The sequence below is a fragment of the Syngnathoides biaculeatus genome, chromosome 15 (genome assembly GCF_019802595.1).
Source record: "Syngnathoides biaculeatus isolate LvHL_M chromosome 15, ASM1980259v1, whole genome shotgun sequence".
In the NCBI taxonomy this organism is placed as follows: domain Eukaryota; kingdom Metazoa; phylum Chordata; class Actinopteri; order Syngnathiformes; family Syngnathidae; genus Syngnathoides; species Syngnathoides biaculeatus.
This window is the reverse complement of record NC_084654.1, coordinates 2,211,130-2,234,941: the sequence shown is the minus strand read 5'-3', so window position 1 is coordinate 2,234,941 and position 23,812 is coordinate 2,211,130. Positions and strand designations below refer to the sequence as shown.

General features: G+C 45.6%; 1 protein-coding gene across 2 annotated transcripts; it reads left to right on the top strand.

Moving 5' to 3' along the window:
- Positions 1-1,931: 1,931 nt before the first annotated feature.
- On the top strand, positions 1,932-23,416 carry LOC133513413 (uncharacterized). Of its 2 annotated transcripts, XM_061844184.1 has the most exons (6): positions 1,932-2,066; positions 9,258-9,445; positions 10,130-10,232; positions 10,427-11,108; positions 11,606-13,806; positions 19,197-23,416. In XM_061844184.1, exon 6 carries the CDS (start codon positions 21,184-21,186, stop codon positions 22,552-22,554), a length of 1,371 nt encoding a protein of 456 aa, XP_061700168.1. In that variant the 5' UTR covers positions 1,932-2,066; positions 9,258-9,445; positions 10,130-10,232; positions 10,427-11,108; positions 11,606-13,806; positions 19,197-21,183; the 3' UTR covers positions 22,555-23,416. The 2 variants fall into 2 exon arrangements, with proteins under 2 accessions (XP_061700168.1, XP_061700170.1); XM_061844186.1 differs by lacking the exons at positions 10,130-10,232; positions 10,427-11,108.
- The last annotated feature ends 396 nt before the right edge of the window (positions 23,417-23,812 follow it).

Genomic DNA, 23,812 nt, shown 5'->3' with positions numbered 1-23,812 from the left:
TTCAGATTACATCGTCTGCACAAAATATAATCCACCTGCGTGCTTCTACCTCCGCTCTTGTAGGTCACTATATGTTCCTCCCTCTTCTGGAAATAAGTATTCACTACAGCCATCTCCATCCTTTTTGCAAAGTCCACCACCATCTGTCCCTCAGAGTTCCTTTCCTGGATGCCGTACTTACCCATCACTTCTTCATCGCCCCTGTTTCCTTTACCAATATGTCCATTACAATCTGCACCAATCACAACTCTCTCGCTGTTTGGGATGCTCAGAACTACTTCATCTAGTTCCTTCCAGAATTTCTCTTTCAACTCTAGGTCACATCCTACCTGTGGGGAATAGCCTGTAGCCACGCAATGAAGTTATGGGAAAGACTAGTGGAGGCTAGACTCAGGACAGACGTATTTGTGAGCAACAGTATGGTTTCATGCCTAGAAAACCTACCACAGATGCATTATTTGCTTTGAGGATGCTCGTGGAAAAGTACAGAGAAGGTCAGAAGGAGCTACATTATGTCTTTGTGGATCTAGAGAAAGCCTATGACAAAGTACCAAGAGAGGAACTGTGGTACTGCAGGCTTTTTTCACCTTCAAAATACACGAGTTGATGATGTAATGATGATGTAAACAGCCAGTGTCCTTATTCCATGCAGTTGCCTTTTGGGAGAAATTCCCCCTTCCTTCTTCATTCATAACTTTACCCAGTTCCACCACTGTAGCGTGCAAGTATGAATAAAACTATGCTCACGACTTGAAAAACGTACATCTTCTCAGAAGTGTAATGTGTTCTGTGTAATTTGGGCATATCTGGCACCGACACACATTGTTTTGTGAGAGAACTGAGAAACAGGTAAGATCTGCTGGCTCACAGTCCATTTGCCAGCAGTTAGAGAAGCTGCTGGAGATCCAGCACTCCAGGACCAGTGCAATTTGCCTCACAGCCTCCTCGCTGGTGCACGTTGCAAGGCTTTGCCCTCTTATGGGGAACCATTCGGCAGGCACATTGTACTCTGAATTTCAAAAGAGAGAAAATGATCCTGTTGGCATGGGTTATAGTCATGATGCCAGCTCAAATGTTTCTCTGCAGCCCATGAAAAAATGTGTTTCCTTTGCTGGAAAAGAGCTGTGAGAGTAGGAAATGTGGAAAAAAGAATTATGTGTTTTTGAATGACTGGAGAGGCGGGATTTTATGATCTCTAAGCGACATGCCCATAGTCTTTGAGACCTGACCAGTAACCAGTATTTAACCACGTTTTTAAAACCTGATTTTAAATAATGTAGTTTCCATCCATCCATAATCCAAGCTGCTTGTGGTCACATGGGGTCACAGGAAAGCTGGAGCTTATACCAGCGAGTTTCGGGCGAAAGCCAGACTACACCCTTAACTGGTCGTCAGTCAGTCACAGGGCAGATAATGCCATCACTGAGCAGAAATCTATCCCACGCTGTCTGCAGCAAAGGCAGGGGTATGTACCACTACACCAATGGTGCTCAATGCCTCAATCGCGAGGCAGTCTTGGTCGATTGCAGGACGGCGTGCCAAAATAAAGTTCCCTGTAAACTGCGCGCATACGCAATTGTGTACCGCTGATGCAGTCTCTTTGCAGATATTCTGCATTGCGCACGAAAAAAAAATAATAATCCAATGAAAATTTAAAGTATAACATACAGCTATTCAGTTTGTGGCATTTAGCAATGTGATTCAATGAGTGAGGGATGACGGGTTGTTACATCCAATTCACATACGTACTGTAAAAAACAAGAAGCCACTGGTTTCTTTTAGGCAGCACACGGAACTTTCTCTAACAACGACCACTGCTGATCTAAAAAACAAAAAAAAGACTGGATAGCGCATAGACATCAAGCGGTATGTCGATTGGTTGAAGCCAGTTGGCCGCCATCTTGGTACTCCCAAAACGCGTGGCGGACATGGTTTACTGGTTGGATTATGGCGGGGGTTTTCTCAAAATTTAGCATGTAGAATTGTGAGTTTGATATTTTTTCACTTCTGGTAACATCAAGGATCTTTAATTCGACTTGATAAGCCAAAAAAGGCTAAGTGCAAAGGTAAGACATAACACCGTGACTACCAAGAAACATTGCATATTACCTAGGGTCCGATTTCTGTGACATGTTAACTTTTCCCAAAATACGCTGTGAAGCACTATTATCATAAAAAATAAGCATTTTTTGTCATAAAAACGTTACATTTTAAGTTAATCAGTTCAATATATTTTAGGAAAAAAGGATAGTCCCAGCTCTTTTAAAGACCTGTCATGTAGTCTTGGGCTGATTCCTCACCTTCCTAAGGATCATTGAGACCCCACAAGGTGATATCTTGCGTGGGGCTCCACTCCGATTGAGATTGACCGTCATGTTTAGCTTCTTCCATTTTCTAATGATTGCTGCAACAGTGGACCTTTTTTCACCAAGCTGCTTGGCAATTTCTCCATAGCCCTTTCCAGACGTGTGGAGCTGTAGAATTTTGTCTCTGGTGTCTTTGGACAGCTCTTTGATCTTGGCTGTGTTAAAAGTTTGAGTCTTACTGATTGTATGGGGTGGACAGGTGTCTTTATGCAGCTAATGATCTCACACAGGTGCATCTGATTGTAGCTGATAGACAGGTGTTCAAATACTTATTTGCATCTATATCACACAAATAAATCATAAAAAAAAAAATCATACATTGTGATTTCTGGATTTTTTTTTTGGGGGGGGGGGTTTCTCTCATCGTGAACATGCACCTACGATGAAAATTTCAGACCCCTCCATGATTTACAAGTGGGAGATCTTGCAATATAGCAGGATGTTCAAACACTTATTTTCTTCACTGTACAACGCCGGTACTTTCCAAAGATACTCAATAATTTAGCTTCTACCAAATATAAACAACACCTCTGCCTTTCACTTGGAGGATGAATGGTTGAGTTTCCGAAGTATTGCAGACCCTCCTGGCAGTACAAAGATCCACTTTTTCTGCAAGTCTCTAACTCTTCTGTAACTCTCATGTCGCTTTCCTCCTTGTGCTCCCCTGTGTTCCTGATCCACGTCATTCAAGCCACAAAACCAGCCACCTGTTCAGTCCTCCGCATGCCAACTATTCATGCCGCTGCCTGCCAACACATCCAGGATACCTCCATTACCTTTTCCTCAATAAACTGTTCATCTCAAATTTACGTCCACCTGCTCCTGGGTCCTGCTCTTCCCTGAGCATGACACACTTCTTTATTCTTTTTCCTCCTTTTTGGTAATCCCATCTCCCTTGACAATTGGGCCATATTTTTGTGGTTCACTAAAAAAAAAAGAAAAATGCAGGCAGCATGGTGTCTCAGCTCGAAAGCATTGGCCTCACAGTTCTGAGGTCCCGGTATCAATCCTGGACCCGTCTGTATGGAGTTTGCATGTTCTCCCCATGCCTGCATGGGTGATAAAGAATTTATTACTATGTTAGTTATCATGATAAAAGTGTATCATTACTACTATAGTTGCTGTTGGGATTGTTTTATCAAGCATTTGTTTCTGTTAGTCTTAGTCTAAATTGTTCTCTTTGTGAGCTGCTTGCGTGTCTTGAAGTGTGACCCAGTGACACCTGGGAGGCGATGCCCCACTGCAGACCTCAAGCTGATACTCCTGAACACTGGAAAGCGATGTCTCCATCCTAGCCTCAGGATGTTTCCCTTGTGATCTTAAGCAGATACACCTCAAGACTGGGAGGAGATAACGCTCTTCTACCGCAGGAGGATACCCCCAAATGCCATAAACATGTCTTTAAACAATGCCATGCTTTTTCTCTTGTGGGTTTATCAGGAAACTCTTGCAGCCTTGAAGAAACATGTACCTTAGTGTTTATGTGCTGTTAGTGTAGCCATCTGTGTCAGTATTTTCACTGTATAACCATGTAACCCTTTGACCTGATAATGCAATAAAAAAGAGCAGACAGGGACTACCACTTTGGCAGTCTGAGGTAGCACACTCTCACAGAGTGTCCTCCGTCTGTCCTGTGCATGAAAAGACATTCTTGGTTGGTTTGAGTTCACTCTCTACAGTCCTCAGGCTTGTCTTAGCTATTTTTCTAGGAACATATCTGACACTGGGTTTTCTCCGAGCACTCCGGTTTCCCCCCACATCCCTAAAACATTAATTGGACACTCTGAATTGCACCTACGTGAAATTGTGAGTGTGGCTGTTTGTCTCGATGTGGCCAGCGATTGGCTAGCAACCAGTTCTGGGTGTACCCTGCCTCCTGCCCGTTGACAGCTGGGATAGGCTCCAGCACTCCTGCGACCCTCACGAGGATAAACTGCTAAGAAAATGGATGGATGGATATTTTATGCAGAGCCTGCAAAACTTAGATGAGATCACAATTTTTCAGTTGCTGCACATCAATCGATATGCAATCATCAATCGCTTTGACATGACTTTTAAAAGCTATTTAACATTTTAAAACTTTATTTACTGAAGTCCCTTGAAAAAATCAACTTTTGAAGACTTAATCTAAAAAAATATCTTCTTTATAGCATCTTCTTCTTCTTTTCCTTTCGGCTTGTCTTAATTAGGGGTTGCCACAGCGTGTCCTCTTTTTCCATCTAAGCCTATCTTGTGCATCTTCCTCTCTAACACCCACACTCTTCATGTCCTCCCTCACAACATCCATCAACCTTTTCTTTGGTCTTCCTCTCGCTCTTTGGCCTGGAAGCTCCATTCTCACCACGGTTCTACTAATATACTCACTCTCTAGCCCCTGGCGATCCCTACGACGCATCTCAATATATTCCTTCCGTCTCTTCTCAGTCCTCTCTGTGTCCCAGTTCTTCTTCGCTAATCTCTTTCCTTGAATGACTTCCTGAATTTTGGGGTTCCACCACCAAGTTTCCTTCTAGCTTTTCCTACCAGAAGACACCCCAAGTACTCTCCTGCCTGCCTCTCTGAAAACCTCGGCAGTATTATTCCAATTTTCTGGGAGCTCTTCCTGTCCGTCTAGAGTCTGTCTCACCTCTTTCCGAAAAGCCACACAACATTCTTCCTTTCTCAACTTCCACCACCTGATTCTCTGCTCTACCTTGTCCTTCTTAATCATCCTACCCACAACCAGGGTCATCCTATGCTGTTGAGCTACACTCTCTCCGACCACTACCTTACAGTCAGTAACCTCCTTCAAATTACAGCGTCTCCAAAAAATATAGTCCGCCTGCATGGTTCTACCTCTGCTCTTGTAGGTCACTCTATGTTCCTGTCTCTTCTGGAAATAAAAACCACTGCCAATTCCATCCTTATCCCAACAGGAAGATGCAGGAGATAGGCTAAAATGGAAAAGATGTCCCACTGTGGCGACCCCTAATTGGACAAGCCGAAAGGAAAAGAAGAAGAAGTCACTTTAATATACGGTATCAGTGCAAGTTTAAGCTCTGTAAAAGATTCAGGGATAAATACCCGGAAATAAAGTTGAACTGTTGATGGTATGTCTTTCTATTAGTATTTTAAGTCAAATCCAGGTGTTTTCATTTCACAAAAAAAATGAAGAAATTGGCCTGACTATTATAATACTTAGTTGTGCAACTTACGATATTTTCCAATTACAGTAACTTGTAATACTGTATATCAGTCATCATATTTTGAAAGTAACTGGCCCAAATGTTATTTTCCTCAGGATTATCTAGCTATTGTTTATATCGATGCATCTAACGATTTATCTAACACTGACTTTAAATGTTAACGACATACAGTACTCGTACAGTTGATTTTAAACAGATGCAAATTTAGGTGAGGGTGGAGTCACATAATAGTGTCTTCTTCTTTTCCTTTCGGCTTGTCCCGTGAGGGGTCGCCACGGCGTGTCATCTTTTGCCATCTTAGCCTATCTCCTGCATCTTCCTCTCTAACCCCAACTGCCCTCATGTCTTCCCTCACCACATCCATAAACCTTCTCTTTGGTCTTCCTCTCGCTCTTTTGCCTGACAGCTCCATCCTCAGCATCCTTCTGCCGATATACTCTCCCGCCTCTGAACATGTCCAAACCATCGAAGTCTGCTCTCTCGAATCTTGTCTCCAAAAGATCCAACTTTGACTATCCCTCTAATGAGCTCATTTCTAATCCTATCCAACCTGGTCACTCCGAGCGTGAACCTCAGCATCTTCATTTCTGCCACCAACAGTTCAGATTCCTGTTGTTTCTTCAGTGCCACGGTCTCTAATCCATACATCATGGCCGCCCTCACCACTGTTTTGTAAACTTTGCCCTTCATCCTAGCAGAGACTCTTCTGTCACATAACACACCAGACACCTTCCGCCAGCTGTTCCAACCTGCTTGGACCCGTTTCTTCACTTCCTTATGACACTCACCATTGCTCTGGATTGTTGACCCTAAATATTTGAAGTCCTCCACCCTCGCTATCTCTTCTCCCTGGAGCTTCACTCTTCCCCCTCCACCTTTCTCATTCACGCACATATATTCTGTTTTACTTCGGCTAATCTTCATTCCTTTCCAGTGCATGTCTCCATCTTTCTAATTGTTCCTCTGCATGCTCCCTGCTTTCACTGCATATCACAATATCATCTGCGAACATCATGGTCCAAGTGGATTCCAGTCTAACCTCATCTGTCAGCCTATCCATTACCACTGCAAACAGGAAGGGGCTCAGAGCTGATCCCTGATGCAGTCCCACCTCCACCTTAAATTCCTCTGTCACACCTAAGGCACACCTCACCATTGTTCTGCTGCCATCATACATGTCCTGTACTATTTTAACATACTTCTCTGCCACACCAGACTTACGCATGCAGTACCACAGTTCCTCTCTTGGTACTCTGTCATAGGCCTTCTCTAGATCCACAAAGACACAATGTAGCTCCTTCTGACATTCTCTGTACTTTTCCACTAGCATCCTCAAGGCAAATAATGCATCTGTGGTACTCTTTCTTGGCATGAAACCATACATACTGTTGCTCGCAGATACTTACTTCTGTCCTCACTCTAGCCTCCACTACTCTTTCCCATAACTTCATCATTGTGTGGCTAATCAACTTTATTTCTCTATAGTTCCCACAGATCTGAACATCCCCTTTGTTCTTAAAAATGGGAACTAGAACAGTTTTACTCCATTCTTCAAGCATCTTTTCGCCCGCTAGTATTCTGTTGAATAAGTTGGTCAAAAACTCCATAGCCATCTCTCCAAATTGCTTCCATACCTCTACCGGTATGTCATCAGGACCAACTGCCTTTCCATTTTTCATCCTTTGTAGTGCCTTTCCCCTTAGTAATCATTGCCACTTCCTTCTCTCTCATTTTCTTCATTCATCAACTTCTCAAAGTATTCTTTCCATCTATTTAGCACACCACCGCCACCAGTCAACACATTTCCATCTCTATCCTTAATCACCCTTACCTGCTGCACATCCTTCCCATCTCTATCCCTCTGTCTGGCCAACCTGTAGAGATCCTTTTCTCCTTCTTCCGTGTCCAACCTGGTGTACATGTCTTCATATGCCTCTTGTTTAGAATTTGCCACCTCTACCTTTGCCCTATGTCGCATCTCGATGTACTCCTTTCGCCTCTCCTCAGTCCTCTCAGTATCCCACTTCTTCTTCGCTAATCTCTTTCCTTGTATGACTCCTTGTATTTTGGGGTTCCACCACCAAGTCTCCTTCTCCCCTTTCCTACCAAAAGACACACCAAGTACTCTCCTGCCTGTCTCTCTGATTACCTTGGCTGTCGTTGTCCAGTCTTCCGGGAACTTCTGCTTTCTATCGAGAGCCTGTCTTACCTCTTTCCAAAAGGCCGCACAACATTCTTCCTTTCTCAGCTTCCACCACATGGTTCTCTGCTCTACCTTTGTCTTCTTAATCTTCCTACCCACCACCAGAGTCATCCTACACACTACCATCCTATGCTGTCGAGCTACACTCTCCCCTACCACTACTTTACAGTCAGTAACCTCCTTCAGATTACATCGTCTGCACAAAATATAATCCACCTACGTGCTTCTACCTCCGCTCTTGTAGGTCACTCTATGTTCCTCCCTCTTCTGGGAATAAGTGTTCACTACAGCCATCTCCATCCTTTTTGCAAAGTCCACCACCATCTGTCCCCCAAAGTTCCTTTCCTGGATGCCGTACTTACCCATCACTTCTTCATCGCCCCTGTTTCCTTTACCAATATGTCCATTACAATCTGCACCAATCACAACTCTCTCGCTGTCTGGGATGCTCAGAACTACTTCATCTAGTTCCTTCCAGAATTTCTCTTTCAACTCTAGGTCACATCCTACCTGTGGGGCATAGCCGCTAACCACATTATACATAACACCCTCAATTTCAAATTTTAGTCTCACCACTCGATCTGATACTCTTTTCACCTCCAAGACATTCTTAGCCAGCTCTTCCTTTAAAATAACCCCTACTCCATTTCTCTCCCATCTACTCCGTGGTAGAATAATTTAAACCCTGCTCCTAAACTTCTAGCCTTACTTCCTTTCCACCTGCTCTCTTGGATGCACAGAATATCAACCTTTCTCCTAATCATCATGTTAACCAACTCGTGAGCTTTTCCTGTCATAGTCCCAACATTCAAAGTCCCTACACTCAGTTGTAGGCTCTGTGCATTCCTCTTTTTCTTCTGACGATGGATCCGGTTTCCTCCTCTTTGTCTTCGACCCACAGTAGCTGAATTTCCACCGACGCCCTGCAGGTTAGCAGTGCCGGGGGCGGGCGTTGTTAACCCGGGCCACGACCGATCCGGTATGGGATTCTTTAGATGAACGCTCATATTTGTTTGGCACAGTTTTTACGCCGGATGCCCTTCCTGATGTAACCCTCTGCATTTATCCGGGCTTGGGACCGGCCTACAGATCGCACTGGTTTGTGCCCCCATAGGGCTGCATTAGTCACATTATAGTGTACCACTTATTTATTGGACATTGTTACTCCAGGCTTTATTCACAATGTCATCTTGAAAAAAAAAAAAAAAATCTATTGCTCGTTGTTTGAAAAACGTACCTCTGCCTATTTTTTCCCTTTAAAGTGTTTGGATTTCAGTACTTATGAGCATAGTTATTTTTAATACATAAAACAAATGTCTTGATAAATTTTTAAGGGCGTAAGACAAAATATGAACATATTTGTCTCATTGTGTATCCATAAATCAATTTCTATTCTGCACATACTTTTAACAATGAGGGAAATAATGTTTGACAGCACCTCGAACTATACAAGGGAAAACCTGTATATCCGTTTTTTTTTTCCAATTATTATTTTTAAAACAGCAGAAGCCATCTAGTATGGTCAATATCATCCTCCACCATCCCTACTGCGAATTAACAACATTATGCACTATCACGACAAGGATGACTATGCCTACAACTGTTTGGATGGAAAAGACTGGACAAGGTTCTTCTGCTGCTTTGATGACTGCCGCTCAGGTGCCTGGTGAGAAAACAGGATGCATGTGCAAGTGAGTAAGACTGATTCTTCCTCACAAATATTCTACCCCACTGCTTTTGGCCTTTTTAATTTAGTGTACTATAGAAACCAGTATGTTAAGGAAAGGTGCTTGGAGTTTTGTATGTACAAAAATTTTGCAGGGAATGAGCTATTCTCAAAGCAGTAATCGTGTTCACGTTGTAAACTAATACTTGATAAGACAATGACTCCAAACTGCCTCTCTAAATAATAACAAAACAAATTCTGTCCTTCACTTGACCCAGGTTATGTCTGCTTGATGTCATCTTTTTCCATCTAAACCTATATCGTGTATTCTCCTCTAACACCCACTGTCCTCATGTCCTCCCTTACAACATCCATCAAACTTTTCTTTTGTCTTCCTCTCGTTCTTTTGTCTGGCAGCTCCATCCTCTGCACCCTTCTACCAACCTACTCACTCTCTGGGCTCTGAACATGTCCAAACCATTGAAGTCTGCTCTCTCTAACCTTGTCTCCAAAACATCCAACTTTGGCTGTCCCTCTAATGAGCTCATTTCTAATCCTATCCAACCTGTTCACACCAAAAGAGAACCTCAGCATCTTCATTTCTGCTCCCTCGGGTTCTGCTTCCTGTTGTTTCTCCAGAGACACTGTCTCTAATCTGTACATCATGGCCGGCCTCACCACTATTTTATAAACTTTGCCCTTCATCCAGGTGGATACTCTTCTGTCACATAGAACACCAGACACCTTCCACCAACTGTTCCACCACGCTTCAACCAGTTTCTTCACTTCCTTACCAGAGTCTTCATTGATCGGTATTGTTGACCCCAAGTATTGAGGTTGTCCACCTTCGCTATCTCTTCTACCTGGAGCTTCACTCTTCATCCTCCACCCGTCATTCACACACATATATTCTGTTTTACTTTGGCTAATCTTCACTCCTCTCCTTTCCAGTGGGTACCTCCATCTTTCTAACTGTTCCTCTGCCTGTTCCATCCTTTCACTCCAGATCACAATATCATCTGCGAACATATTGGCCCAAGGGGAATCCAGTCCAACCTCGTCTGTCAGCCTATCCATTACTACCGCAAACGGGAAGGGCCTCAGCGCAGAACCCTGATGCAGACCCACCTCCACCTTAAATTCTTTTGACACACCAATAGCACATCTCACCGCTGTTCTGCTGCCCTCATACATGTCCTGTACTATTCTAACATATTTCTCTGCTGAAATCTCTGTGAAAAAAACAGATATAGGACTGTTGGTTGTTCATAAGAATGATTGACAATTTTTTTTTAAAGGTAAAATGAAATGAACTTGTCATTTGATATGAATCTGCATATGTTGTCAAAAGTCTCTTTGCTCCATTCTCCAATGTTTTCTTAGCTATTATTGTTGTTGTTGTTGTTGTTTTTTTTTTGCAATGGAAAAAAATACAGCAAAAAGTGAATTCCCATTGTTCTGCCCCAAGTGTTTAATATGTTAAGAAGATTGATTTTATTAGAAAAGATCTGTTTGTGTTGTTAATTTTGAGAGTGCATTGCTGAGCTTTTATTTTGAAACTGTAGAATACAGGAAGTAGGAAGCGCTGAGCAGAGCGAAAGACGCTCAAAAGCATGTCAACAGTTGAAAGATGTAGCACGTTGAAATCAGCTTATTCCTGTGCATGAATCCGTCAGAAAGCAATGGCCGTGAGTAATTTATGTTCTTTACATGTTTCAGAAGTATTGTTAGTAACTTTAACAGTATCTTCGTGCATATTTGTGAGCTGCACTTTACATGTTGTGTTCATTCTCATTAGATAGCTAGCAGCAGTATGTGTATCTGCTACTCACTTCACTAGAATGCTGTTGCTGTTTATGCTTAGACTTATTGAATGTTTTTGGAATTTATATTTCTAAATCATCATAAACTTAAGTTAGTAATCTGACTCCAATTTGTGACCTTACCCAACTGCCACTCATCCAACAATACGCGCGCTCGTTCTGCAATAGAAAGGTATCAGGAAGCCGGCGTTTTCACACACGAGTGGATTTATTCCTTCAACAAACACCTGGGTCTCGGGTCCCTCTCGTTACAACCCTGTACGTTTCTGATCCCACCAGCAGACGTACTCTACATCCGAGTTTCCCAGAACAATTTCAAAGTACAATCTACTGATTCACGATTGGTTCTGTGTCTCCTGCAGGTATCCTTGGCGCTCTCTCATTGGTCTCCTTTGGTCCGCCGGATTTTGGCCCGACTCCTCCCCTACAGAATCGCGTGCTGGCTCCTCCTGGTGGTTTCCTGACAATAGTTTTTCCACCAACTGCCTCTGAGTCCTCTCGTCTCCGCACCCTCCTTGCAGTTAGCACCGTCTGTTCTAAAACATTCCCTTCTTGCACATTCTTGCACCACATACCCTGTTTCGTTCCACCAGTCTCACACTTTCATACACAGGATGCAGCAACATCTAATGAACTACTTTAAGCTCAAACTCTTATATTCCTTTATTCCCTCTCATGACCTCAGACAACTGAGGTCATCACTCGAACAATTTATTTTATTGTTAAACACGAGTTAAAAATCAATAGCCATAAGCTAAAAATCAGCAAAAAATTAAAAATTAGTACAAAATTAAAAATCAGTAAAAAATTTAATTCTCGTAGAAAATCAGTAGAAAATTTCATGGCCTCAGGTCCCTGAGGCCACCTTCACATACTCACATCCCGGACTCCCGGTGGGCCACAGCTGTCTCCGCCTCCTGGGGGTCCTTCTGAGGGATCATCATGTACTGGCCACCCGGAGGGAGTGGCCCCAATGTGCGTTCAATTGTCTTAACAGTTAATGATCTGATACATGGAATACAGCAACATCCGCATAACACCATAATAGCAGCAAGCACAGCGATATAAATCACTACTGATGCAATCAAGCTTTTATATTTACCAAAGACGTTTAACCAGTTAGAATACCAACTGGTGTCCACACCTGAGTGCTTCATTTTGTTACTTAGCGTGCGCAGACCCTCCAATGCCTTGGTAAGGCGACCGTCAGGAGACGTATTATTGGGAATCAGAGTAGAACACTGATCCCCAAAAATACCACACCTCCTCTTTCAGCTAACAACATATATAAGCCTATTCTGTTTTGGAATGTCATAAGAGACGTGGCAGCCAATTGCTCATGCACTGCCTGGAGTGCTGAGGTGGTGAAGTTCGCCAATCGTTGGACATTATAGTGGACATAATTAATCCGGTAACTGTAATGAACAGGAAAATACTCTCCCATCCTGCTGCCACTTGATCCACCAATTTGTATTCATCAGGGACCCCTCTCAGAACTCCAAATGCATCTATGTACGTGGGGTCTCCTGCATTCAACCATTCTTGCATGTCCCTTTTCTTCCTCCCAAGGAAGGGGATTCTTCCCCACTGTCTAACGCCTTCCCAATCCATTCTGGTCAGATCTAATGCTGTCACACTAATTGGCATGATCAGCATTGCTAGGGTGCACTTACCTGAGGCATTGGTGGGAAGCCTATCATACAACACTTTCGCTCCACACCACACCCAAACATCAGCACGAGCGAGAGGGATTCCTGCTGGCAAAGACACACTTTCATTACACCATGACTCCTGGATACTTCCAATCCCAGGGCCAGTCCAATTTAACTTTAGGCAAGTGAAATTTTGTTGCGCAACATGGGTGTCAAAAATAGGCTTTTTCTTTTCCATTCCTGTCAATTGTCCAATTTATCTAACAAATCAAGCCATTGTTGAGTCCAGTTGAAAATTGTCACCCAAGCGTTCACCTGTGTCAGTTGTTTACACTTCAGATTTAGCAGTAGTTGTTGTGTCTGTGTCAGCGTCTTACCACCATCTTGCTCTGGTTCATACCATACCGTTCCATTACAGGAATGATACACCATCACTCGTTCTCCTTTTGCTCCATCACTTCTGTCATCCCGCACCATATGTTCAAACGCCAACATAGCACAAGCCAGCAAGCAAAATAGTCAATAAAATTAAACATTTGCATCGTCGTCGTCTTTGTTCAGACACTTTTGAGTCCGAGTTTGATCCAATTCTCGCCATCGTCACATTCCCTCTCTTGACCTGCCCGTCCGGACGGTCAACCTTTAAGCTCATCATTGGCAGGCACAAAGTCTGGGGCCGGGCGCAACTGTGAGTAATGGTACCACTTTTGTCCTTTAGTTTCCAATTGGACGGCGTGTGAAGTTCTAGCCAGAACCTTAAACGGTCCTTTCCAGCATGGTTCAGTCCACTTCCGGGAAAGCACCCGGAGGTAGACATACGGACTGATGTCCGACTCCGGTGATGCTGATGACGAATCTGCAACCGCCTTGTCTGTGACCTGCGCAGACACACTGGACACAAGTGAATGAAGGTGCTTCCAGTATGCAGTGTGTGATAAATCAGGTGTCGGTACGTCAGCTGGCGGGACCAATGTGGAGGCAGGCCCTGGCATTAGGTGACCAGTTAACAGTTCGAATGGCGCAAAACCTGTTATTTTGTGAACAGTTTGGCGGACGACCAACAGGGCTAGGGGCAAGGCTTGCAACCACGTCATTTTTGTTTGAGCCATGATCTTAGCCAATTTTTCTTTCCAATGGTTCCGCATACAAGTCCTCACGGACCTTTTGATCTTTCTGTACTTTCAGACCACACTCATGTGCCCCTTCCAGGAGGTGATTAGCCATGTTCACACCATTGTGCACATACGTAACATTTGGTTCTGTCAATATTTTCATCATCCGTGTTTGTCTTAGGGGTGTCAACGTAAATGCCGCCGATGCTACAAAAGCTGATACCGCATGGTCTGTTAACACCTGGACGGGATACCCCATGACCACATGTGCCATTTTCTGTAGGACCTTTGCCAGGCCCGCTGCGTACCTAACGCAGTCTGCTTGTTTCTGTTCAATTTCGTCTAATGGCACACTACAATACAAAACTGCCCTGTTTGTTCCATGTCTTTGGTACAATGCCGCATTCACTGTTTTCTCACTAATGGCTACATCTAAATGAAACACCTTAGTGTAATCTGGGGTACCCAAAGCTGCTGCTGATGCCAATTCCTGAATTAGTTGCACAAACAATGCATCATCCTCAGGGGTCCACTGCAATGTGGCCTTCAAATTTCGGACCCCTTGTTGTTTGACCAGGGCCCGCAAGCCTGCTGTTTTATCCACAAAACATGGGATGTAGGCTCGGCTGTAGCCACACAATCCCAAGAAAGACAGCATGTCCTGCACTGTTTCTGGATGTGGGTGTCGCAAGATGGAGCTGCGGTGATTAGGGGACATAGCCAAACCGGCTGGTGTGACGCCCCAGAAAAACCACAGACTTGCGACAGCACTGTAACTTTTTCCTTGACACTTTGAAGCCCAGGTCAGCAAGCTTCAACAGCACTGCTCGTGTGGCTTCCACAAACTGGTTGGATGTTTCGGCCGCAATGAGGAGATCGTCCACATACTGCAGGAGCACTGAGCCTTGGGGTAGTTCACATGAAAATAACAAGTCCTTCAATACCTGATTAAAGATTCCCAGCGAATTCTTGAAGCCCTGTGGGAGTCGTTTGTACTGCAATTTCACCCCTTTGTAAGAAAATGCAAACACGTGTCGTATTGACTCAGCCAGTGGGAAACAGAAATATGCATTCGCCAAATCAATTACCGTATACCACTGTTTCTGAGGATCCAGGGAGGACAGGATGCGATGGGGGTCAGGAACTGGCAAAACTGGAGTTATAGTTATGTCATTCACTGGCCGCAAATCGTGGGCCATCCTCCATGTCACCCCATCAGCCTTCTGGACCGGCCTCAGAGGTGTGTTCCAAGAGGACGCCGACATTTCCAACACCCCCGCATCCCACAATCCTGCCACTGTGTCCTCCATACCTTTGTCTGCTTCCTTCGGCCATCGATATTGAGGACGGCGGACCTGGAGCAATCAACTTCCAATTGGATCGGTTGAACCATATGACAAAACCCAACATCAAATGGACCCTGTGACCACAAGGTCTGTGGCATTTGATCCAGCATCGCCTTTGCAGACTCATGGTCCGTCTGTTCCCGCCCATAATGGCGGTCCAGGAAGACCAATTCAAGGTCTGACTCATCTACCATTTTTGCCATTATCCTGTAACTTTTGGTTGTGGCCGAGTGCCACACATCTGGAATCTCAGTCATCATCCACTCATGTTGTTGTGTTAATCCTTTCACCATTGGCCCCAATTGGCGGGGCTCATGGCCTGGGGACACACGTTACATGGGGCAGACCTTCCTCACCCATTTTAAACCATTGTTCTTGCTCTGGCGACAACTGCACATTCGCTGCCACTCCCTCTGGGCCTACAAAGATGCATGGTGACTGTAGTGTCCAATCAACTCCCTCGACTTCTTCAAACGCATCTCTATATACTTCATCCGAATCCCTATCGTAATATAGAGTGCAATGCAATGGGTCCACTGGGGGGTGGTACGGTGCCAATGCCTGGATCCACGGTTTCCACAGGAGGTAAGTGGAGTAGACACCTCCCCCAAGTGGAGTCTCAGGATTCAATCTAGCCCAGTAGATCCGTGCCGTTTCAGGTACTGTGGGGAGTGGTGCCATCAACCACTGACCCCCAGGTGTTACAGGCTGGGAGCACTCCAGAACCTGTCCGCCCGGAAATGTCACTGTAAGTCCCTTCTCGCCGCACAATATCTGGGCTCTCAATGCTGACAACATGTCTCTGCCCATTAAATTGATGGGTGTGTCCATTGCATGAACATATGAATGACATAGTTTCTGTCCAGTGTTTGTGATTTCCGTTTTCAATGGCCGGGTAAAGGGCAGAGTCTGAGGACGTCCCGAGAAACAGACCAACGTTGTAACTCGTCTCGACAACGCTGTTCTTGGCAGTGGCATGTTGATTGATGAATGTGTTGCTCCAGTGTCCACCAACATCTGGACCGGAGTGTCCGCCACTGTCAACTGAAGCATTGGCTCTGCCTGGCCAGTGCTTTCTGAGCTTCCCAGGCCCCCCTATTCGTCCGGGCCGTACCACGGGTCGGCTTGGTAATACTGACCCCGTGGATTCGGCTGTGGCCATGGGCGGGGCTGCTGTGGTCCCCCTTGGTGTGGTGGCCCTGCTTGCTGGTTCTGCTGCTCCAACCCTGGTGGTGGTGGGTTGCCATGACAATAACGTGCCCAGTGATCAGGGGACCCGCAGTTGAAGCAAGTCCCTGGAGCGAACCCATTCCGCCCCCGACCTGGGGGGCGCCACGACCACACCCTCTGTATCCACCACGGAACCCTTGGCCTTGGCCCCGTCCAGCCTCCACTGGAGTTTGATACATCTGTTTTTGTTTAACCTTTTCTTGTTTTGCCTCACCATGCAACTTTGCCAACTGTAGTTTAACCAAACTAGTCGCCAGAGCATCAGTTTCCTTTTGATTTTTATTTGCTTTTTCCATGTAGATGCGGCAATGGTGTATCAAATGCCTCTTAAATCTCGGTTCCGGACAGACCAAAATGACCGGATCAATTCTCATAATCGGTTGCACCTCATTTGGGAGGCCGTTCAGCATCGCCGTCCTGAACATCATCTCAGCTTCAGGGTAGCTGCCTGGGTGTTTACCTGTGGTCTCAATCCACAGCTCCAATGCCTGAGCATAATGTTGCTCGGAAGTCACATCTTTTCCATAATTAAAAATTGTTGGCACCACATCCACTGGGGAGGGAAAGGCCGCCCTCAGCTCCCGAAACAACACCTCAGAGATCTCCGCCAGGGGCGTTTCTCTCCCCAGCTGGCGGGTGCCAGCTTCCCCCTCAATATTCTGTAATTGAATCAGGGAACATGATCTCAAAATGGCTTGTCTAAAATCCCCCAATGCTACTCCCAGTCTTGACATGGCAGCTAAGAATTTAGTAATCCAGGCTCGTGCCCCTCTATGCAGGGGGAGCAATTTTTCCACCAAAGGCTCATAGTGATGGCCAGCATGAGTCACCACGAGGGGTGCCATTGTTTGAGGCTGCTCCTGCTGTGCCATCATTTTCCCTTTACTACGCGTATTATAGCCTCGCTCTGCCCTGGACATGCTCTCCTCACTATCGCCCAGCCTCTCTCCTTCACTCAACGCTCTGAGCATCTGCCGCTGTTCACGTAACACCACCTCGTCTTCCTCATCACTTTCCATTTCCTCCTCGCTGTGATCAGCGTCGCTGGGCATTGCCTGCCCATGTTTCTGTGTCCCCGTCATCACTTCCTCTAACATCTCTCTTTCCTCACTCTGCACCCTTTGTCCTTCAAACAACTTCCGCGATGCCTCCTTCTTCATCAGCTTCGGAGTCCTCTTACTCGCTGCACTAGTGGTGCCCCCGTCTCCTAGCTCCGCCCCTGGCGCCAGCACGGGCGACTCCACACTCCCCTTCTGTTTCCCGCGCACTCTTTTTCTCTCATTATTCACAGCCTGTTCAATCAACTGTATGGTCGCTGGCGCCATCCGTGAACCTTCATCTTCTACATCTAAAACCATTCTGCCCCCCAAGGTGACTACGGGGGCCATTACTGGCGCCGTCTGATACGGTGGCGGCGCAAACACATACTGTCGCGAGTCCGACAACTGTGGATAAATGCCTCTCAAACATTCCGTCTTTTCTTCCACTTTTTCAATCACTTCATCCTCTTTCTTCACCTCATTCTCACTCTTTTCCTCTTTTATCGCCACCAGCGCAGTAGCGATAGTTGCCAATTGGTGAATGCCTCGTCTATCTTTCTCCAATTTCTTCACTTCCTTCTCAAGTTTATTACGCTGTCGCCATCCGACTTGGCTCTGATCCTCCTTCATTTCTCGAATATCTGCCAACATTCTGCTTTCCTTTTTCTGTAACTGCCGCGCTAACTTCGCCATGTCCCATGTTCCGGGTTCTCCGCGAAACAATTCATCCCTCTTTAATTTCAGAAACAACTTTTGACTCCGTTCTTTTTCCTTCTAAATTTTCTTACTTTCTATTCCACTAATCAACTGTGATTCCAGCTTAGCGTAATGACGATTAATCTCCGACCAGACTTCAGTCCGTTCGTCTGAAGTGCTGACCCGAGACCCCTATCACACTCACACCGCTTCCACACTGATACGTAAATCCCAGATTTTAAACCGTATCGTAACCACAAATAGTTCCAAACTATTCTCGTAGGTAAATCCCAGATTTTATACCCTACTAATGTCCACACTATTACACTTTTACGCCGTTCCGCTCCTCCTTCCTCTTATAATTTAGCGTTGCCAATGTGCAGAATTTGAAAAGGAGTCTGCTTACCTTGTTGTGGGCCCAAGAGGAAAGACGGTCGGACACGTGGCTCCTTTGTCACGTCGTCACCAGGTGTGGACGTGGGTCCCTGACCAGAGTCCCAGACTCTTGTGGTTTTTCTCGAAGTCCCGGACTTCTTTTACCACTCTTGCATCACATCAGGGTCACCATAAAATGTTGGAATTTTATTTCTAAATCATCATAAACTCAAGTTAGTAATCTGACTCCAATTTGTGACCTTACCCAACTGCCACTCATCTAACAATACGTGCGCTCGTTCTGCAATAGAAAGGTATCAGGTAGCCGGCATTTTCACACACACGAGTGGATTTATTCCTTCAACACCTGGGTCTCGGGTCCCTCTCATTACAACCCTGTACGTTTCTGATCCCACCAGCAGACGTACTCTACATCCGAGTTTCCCAGAACAATTTTAAAGTACAATCTACTGATTCACTATTGGTTCTGTGTCTCCTGCAGGTATCCTTGGGGCTCTCTCATTGGTCTCCTTTGGTCCGCCGGATGTTGGCCCGACTCCTCCCCTGCAGAATCGCGTGCTGGCTCCTCCTGGTGGTTTCCTGACAGTAGTTTTTCCACCAACTGCCACTGAGTCCTCTCGTCTCCGCACCCTCCTTGCAGTTAGCACCGTCTGTTCTAAAACATTCCCTTCTTGCACATTCTTGCACCACATACCCTGTTTCGTTCCACCAGTCTCACACTTTCAGACACAGGATGCAGCAACATCTAATGAACTACTTTAAGCTCAAACTCTTATATTCCTTTAATGTGAATGTTTAATTCATATGCTAATGGAAGATGTTTATACTCCATACTGATTTGACATTGCAGTCTATTTAGTATGTTTTGTATTTCTTTTTCTAGTTTCACTCCATTTTCATTGTGTCACCCGACTTAACCTGATAAGAAGTCATTAAAGGAGCAAGCACGCTCACTTCCTGGCTCTTGAAAAGGAGTTTGGCTGGCTGTTTATTCATGTTAGCACTTTGGAAGTAAAACACATGAAGAGAACAGTACAGTGAAAAGCCAGTGAATCAGAAGGATTCGTCTGCCACATTTATGGAAGCACAAGCAATAGAAAGGGAGGAGAAAGCGGCATCAGTGTTCAGCTCCAACTCCAAAGCCACTTCCAAGTCAGTAGTTAGTGCTGCTGCTAGAGCTAGAGCTAAAGCCGAAGCTGCACGCACCAGAGCCACATTCGCTCAGAAGGAGTTAGAACTGAAAAGACAGAGAGCTTCATTGGATTTGGAAAAGGCTACACTAGAAGCGGAGTTAGAAGCTCTAGGACTGGAAAAGGCTGCTGCTGCTGCTATTGTAGAGGCTGAAGTTTTAGAAGCTGCAGCAGGACCAGAATATGAGGATAGGTGCAGCGCCAGGAGTCTCATCTCATCGCAGATAACATGTCAGCGTACAAAGGCATATGTGGAACATCAGGCTCGAGCCAGCTTTGAAACTGCATCGTCTGTGGATATAACTCCTCATTGTTTTAAAGAAGCGTCGCCACCAAGACAGCAGGAAGCTCCTGAATTAACCCCTGCACACAACTGTGATGCCACGCCTACAAGGAACACACAGCAAAGTGAGTACTTATCAGCACCTCAGCCTCTGACAAGCCTGTTTAAGCCCTCCAACCCGCACTCTCAGCCTCTCAGCTCGCAACCTCAGAACCCCCAGTCCTCCTTTAAAGCCTATCAGGAGCAGAGCTCTCCCTCATTCATTCATGCTAGCCAATCAAACCACTTCATACAGAGCAACCCACAGCATTCTTCTTCTGCTCCAGCCGCTAACAAGATAGACTTCGCTAGGTACCTCGCCCGCAGAGAGTTGGTAACCATGGGGCTCACTAAATTCGATGACCAGCCTGAGAGCTACAGAGCATGGAAGTCCTCTTTCCTTCACGCCATTCAGGGCTAAGAGTTGACAGCCAGTGAAGAGCTGGACCTCCTGGTAAAATGGCTGGGAAAGGAGTCATCTGAACATGTTAAAAGAATACGTGCTCTCCACATCACCAATCCTCACGCTGCTCTCGAATTAGCCTGGACAAGACTCCAAGAATGCTATGCTACCCCTGAAGTGATTGAGAATGTTTTATTCGAACGATTGGACAATTTTCCTCGGCTAACCTCCAAAGATAACATCAAGCTAAGAGAACTTAGCGATCTGCTCTTGGAACTATTCTCAGGCAAGCAGGATGGCTATCTACCAGGACTGAGCTACCTTGACACTCCTTGAGGGATTAAGCCAATCGTGGAAAAGCTGGCATCAAACTTACAGGAAAAATGGCTGTCTGCTGCCTCAAACTACAAAGAACGGTAAAGAGTGTGTTTCCCTCCTTTCTCGTTTTTTGTTGACTTTATCAGATGTCAGGCAAAGGCCAGAAATGACCCCAGCTTTGTGTTGGTGAGCAGTAACCGCAGCCATTACCATAGTGAAAGATCTTCAACCAAGCATGATAGTGCTCGGACAGCTGTTTGTGCATAGAACAGATGTGTCAACAACAGATTCAAGCTTGTTACACAAAACATCTACTGACAAGAAAGGTAGTGATGACCCAACCAAGTACTATCCAGTGCACAATAAGCCACATCCTCTGGAAAAATGTAGAGCTTTTAGAATGAAGCCGCTAATACAACGCAAAAGGCTGCTAAAAGAATACAGACATTGTTTCAAGTGCTGTTCTGGTACTCATGTGGCTAGAGAATGTCCAGCAGAGCTGAAATGCAATGAGTGTGAAAGCAATCGACATTGCACTGTCATGCACCCAGACACTGCTGTCTCCCCTGCACCATCTCCTCTGACAAAATCAGACGTAGGACAGCAAAACAGCTCTCCTCCAGAAGTGACCTCCAGCTGCACCAAGGTCTACGGCGAAGGTCTCCCACCAAGGTCCTGCGCCAAGATATGTTTAGTCCGGGTTTTTCCCCAAGGACAGCGTGAACGCTCAATCAAGATGTATGCCATCCTCGACAACCAGAGCAATCGATCACTGGCCAGGTCTGAGTTTTTTAAGCTGTTTGACATCCAAGGGGACCATACACGTTACCTGATGAGGACCTGTGCTGGAACCACGGAAATGACTGGGAGAAAGGCTGTTGGTTTTCAGATCGAAGCATTGAATGGTGAAGTGTGTTTGGACTTGCCTCCGCTCATTGAATGTAATGAAGTTACGAGCAACAGATCGGAAATCCCTTCTCCAGAGATCGCTTACTCCCATGCTCACTTGAGATCCATGGCACCTCACATCCCAAAGATCGAACCTAAAGCACAGATCTTAATCCTACTGGGGAGAGACCTCATACAAGTTCACAAGGTGAGAGATCAAATCAATGGACCCCACAATGCTCCCTTTGCCCAGCGTTTGGATTTAGGATGGGTTATAGTAGGGGAGGTTTGCATCGATAGTACATACAAGTCCACTGTATCAGTCCTTAAAACCCATGTCCTACAGAATGGACGCCCATCTTTTCTGATGCCCTGCCAGAATCACATCAGTGTGAGAGAGAGATTAGGCTACGGCGGGGAGCACAGACAGTCTATCTCCGCACAGATGACAACATATCCTGCGTCTGGTGTTACTGCAAAAGATAAACTTGGACGAGATGTGTTCGTGAGAACGGAAGATGATAACAAACCTGCCTTGTCCTTCGAAGATGAGACCTTTCTGGAGATCATGCAAGCAGAGTTCAAGAGAGACGAGCAAAACAGTTGGATCGCTCCTCTACCATTCAGAACACCCAGACCACACCTTCCAAACTCTCTCCCGTCTTCATTCATTGCAACGCACATTGAACAAAAATCCTACAAATCAGAATCCAGCTGATTTAGCCACCAGATCTGTACCTGCGTCACGGCTCACAGACACTATGTGGTTTACAGGGCCAGAATTCCTTCACAAACCACACCAACCAGAAACACCCAGATCCTTTGAGCTGGTGGATCCTGAGGAAGACGTGGATGTGAGGCCTCAGCTGACCACTCTTGCTACTTCGCTCAGAGAAAGTGAACTCACCTCAGAACGATTCCAACGGTTCTCGACCTGGGAGTCCTTGCTGAGAGCAGTTTCCTTCTTGATCCATAAGATTCGCTCACACAGGACAAACTCAACAGTTACATGTAAAGGATAGCATCGCACTCCAGAAGAGTTAGAAGCGGCAAAGATCGTCATAATCAAAGCTGCCCAGAGAGATGCTTATCCAGAAGAGTGTGTCGCACTACTAGAGAACAGGGCCATACCAAAATCCAGCACGATTCTGAATCTCAACCCTTTCGTGTGTGATGGTCTCCTGCGAATAGGAGGACGTCTGAGACATGCTTCAGTCAATCCTGAGGTCAAAAACCCAATCATTCTCCCGAAACAAAGTCACGTCAAAAGATTGCTTGTGAGTCATCACCATGCGAAGGTGAAACACCAAGGACAGCAGTTCTCAGAGGGAGCAATCAGGGCTGCTGATCTGTGGATTGTTGCTGGCAAAAGATTAATAGGCTCAGTTCTTCATCGCTGTGTCACATGCTGCAAGCTCAGAGGAAAACTTGAGACGCAAAAGATGGCTGACCTCCCTTCAGAACGTCTGAGCTCATCTCCACCATTATGTAGGGTTAGATGTTTTTGGACCCTGGAATGTGATCAGTCGACGCACAAGAGGCGGAATGGCTCAAAGTAAGCGATGGGCTATACTTTTACATGTATGAGCACCAGGGCTGTACATGTGTAAGTTATAGAGTCCATGGATACTGCCAGTTGTATCAATGCCCTGCGAAGGTTCTTCGCCTTAAGAGGGCCAGCTAAGCAGCTGAGATCAGACAGAGGCACGAACTTTGTGGGAGCCAGCTCTGAGCTGTGTATCGAACGAGCTGATCCAGGTCAAGCCTCCACTCTTAAGTTCCTCCACGAGAATGGTTGTACCTGGGAATTCAATCCCCCACACGCATCCCATATGAGAGGAGTCTGGGAGCGCATGATCGGCATAACCCGAAGAATTCTTGACTCCATGTTGCTGCAAACCAGACATACTCACCTGACCCATGAAGTGCTTTGCACCCTCTTGACAGAGGTATCTGCTATCATCAACGCAAGGCCT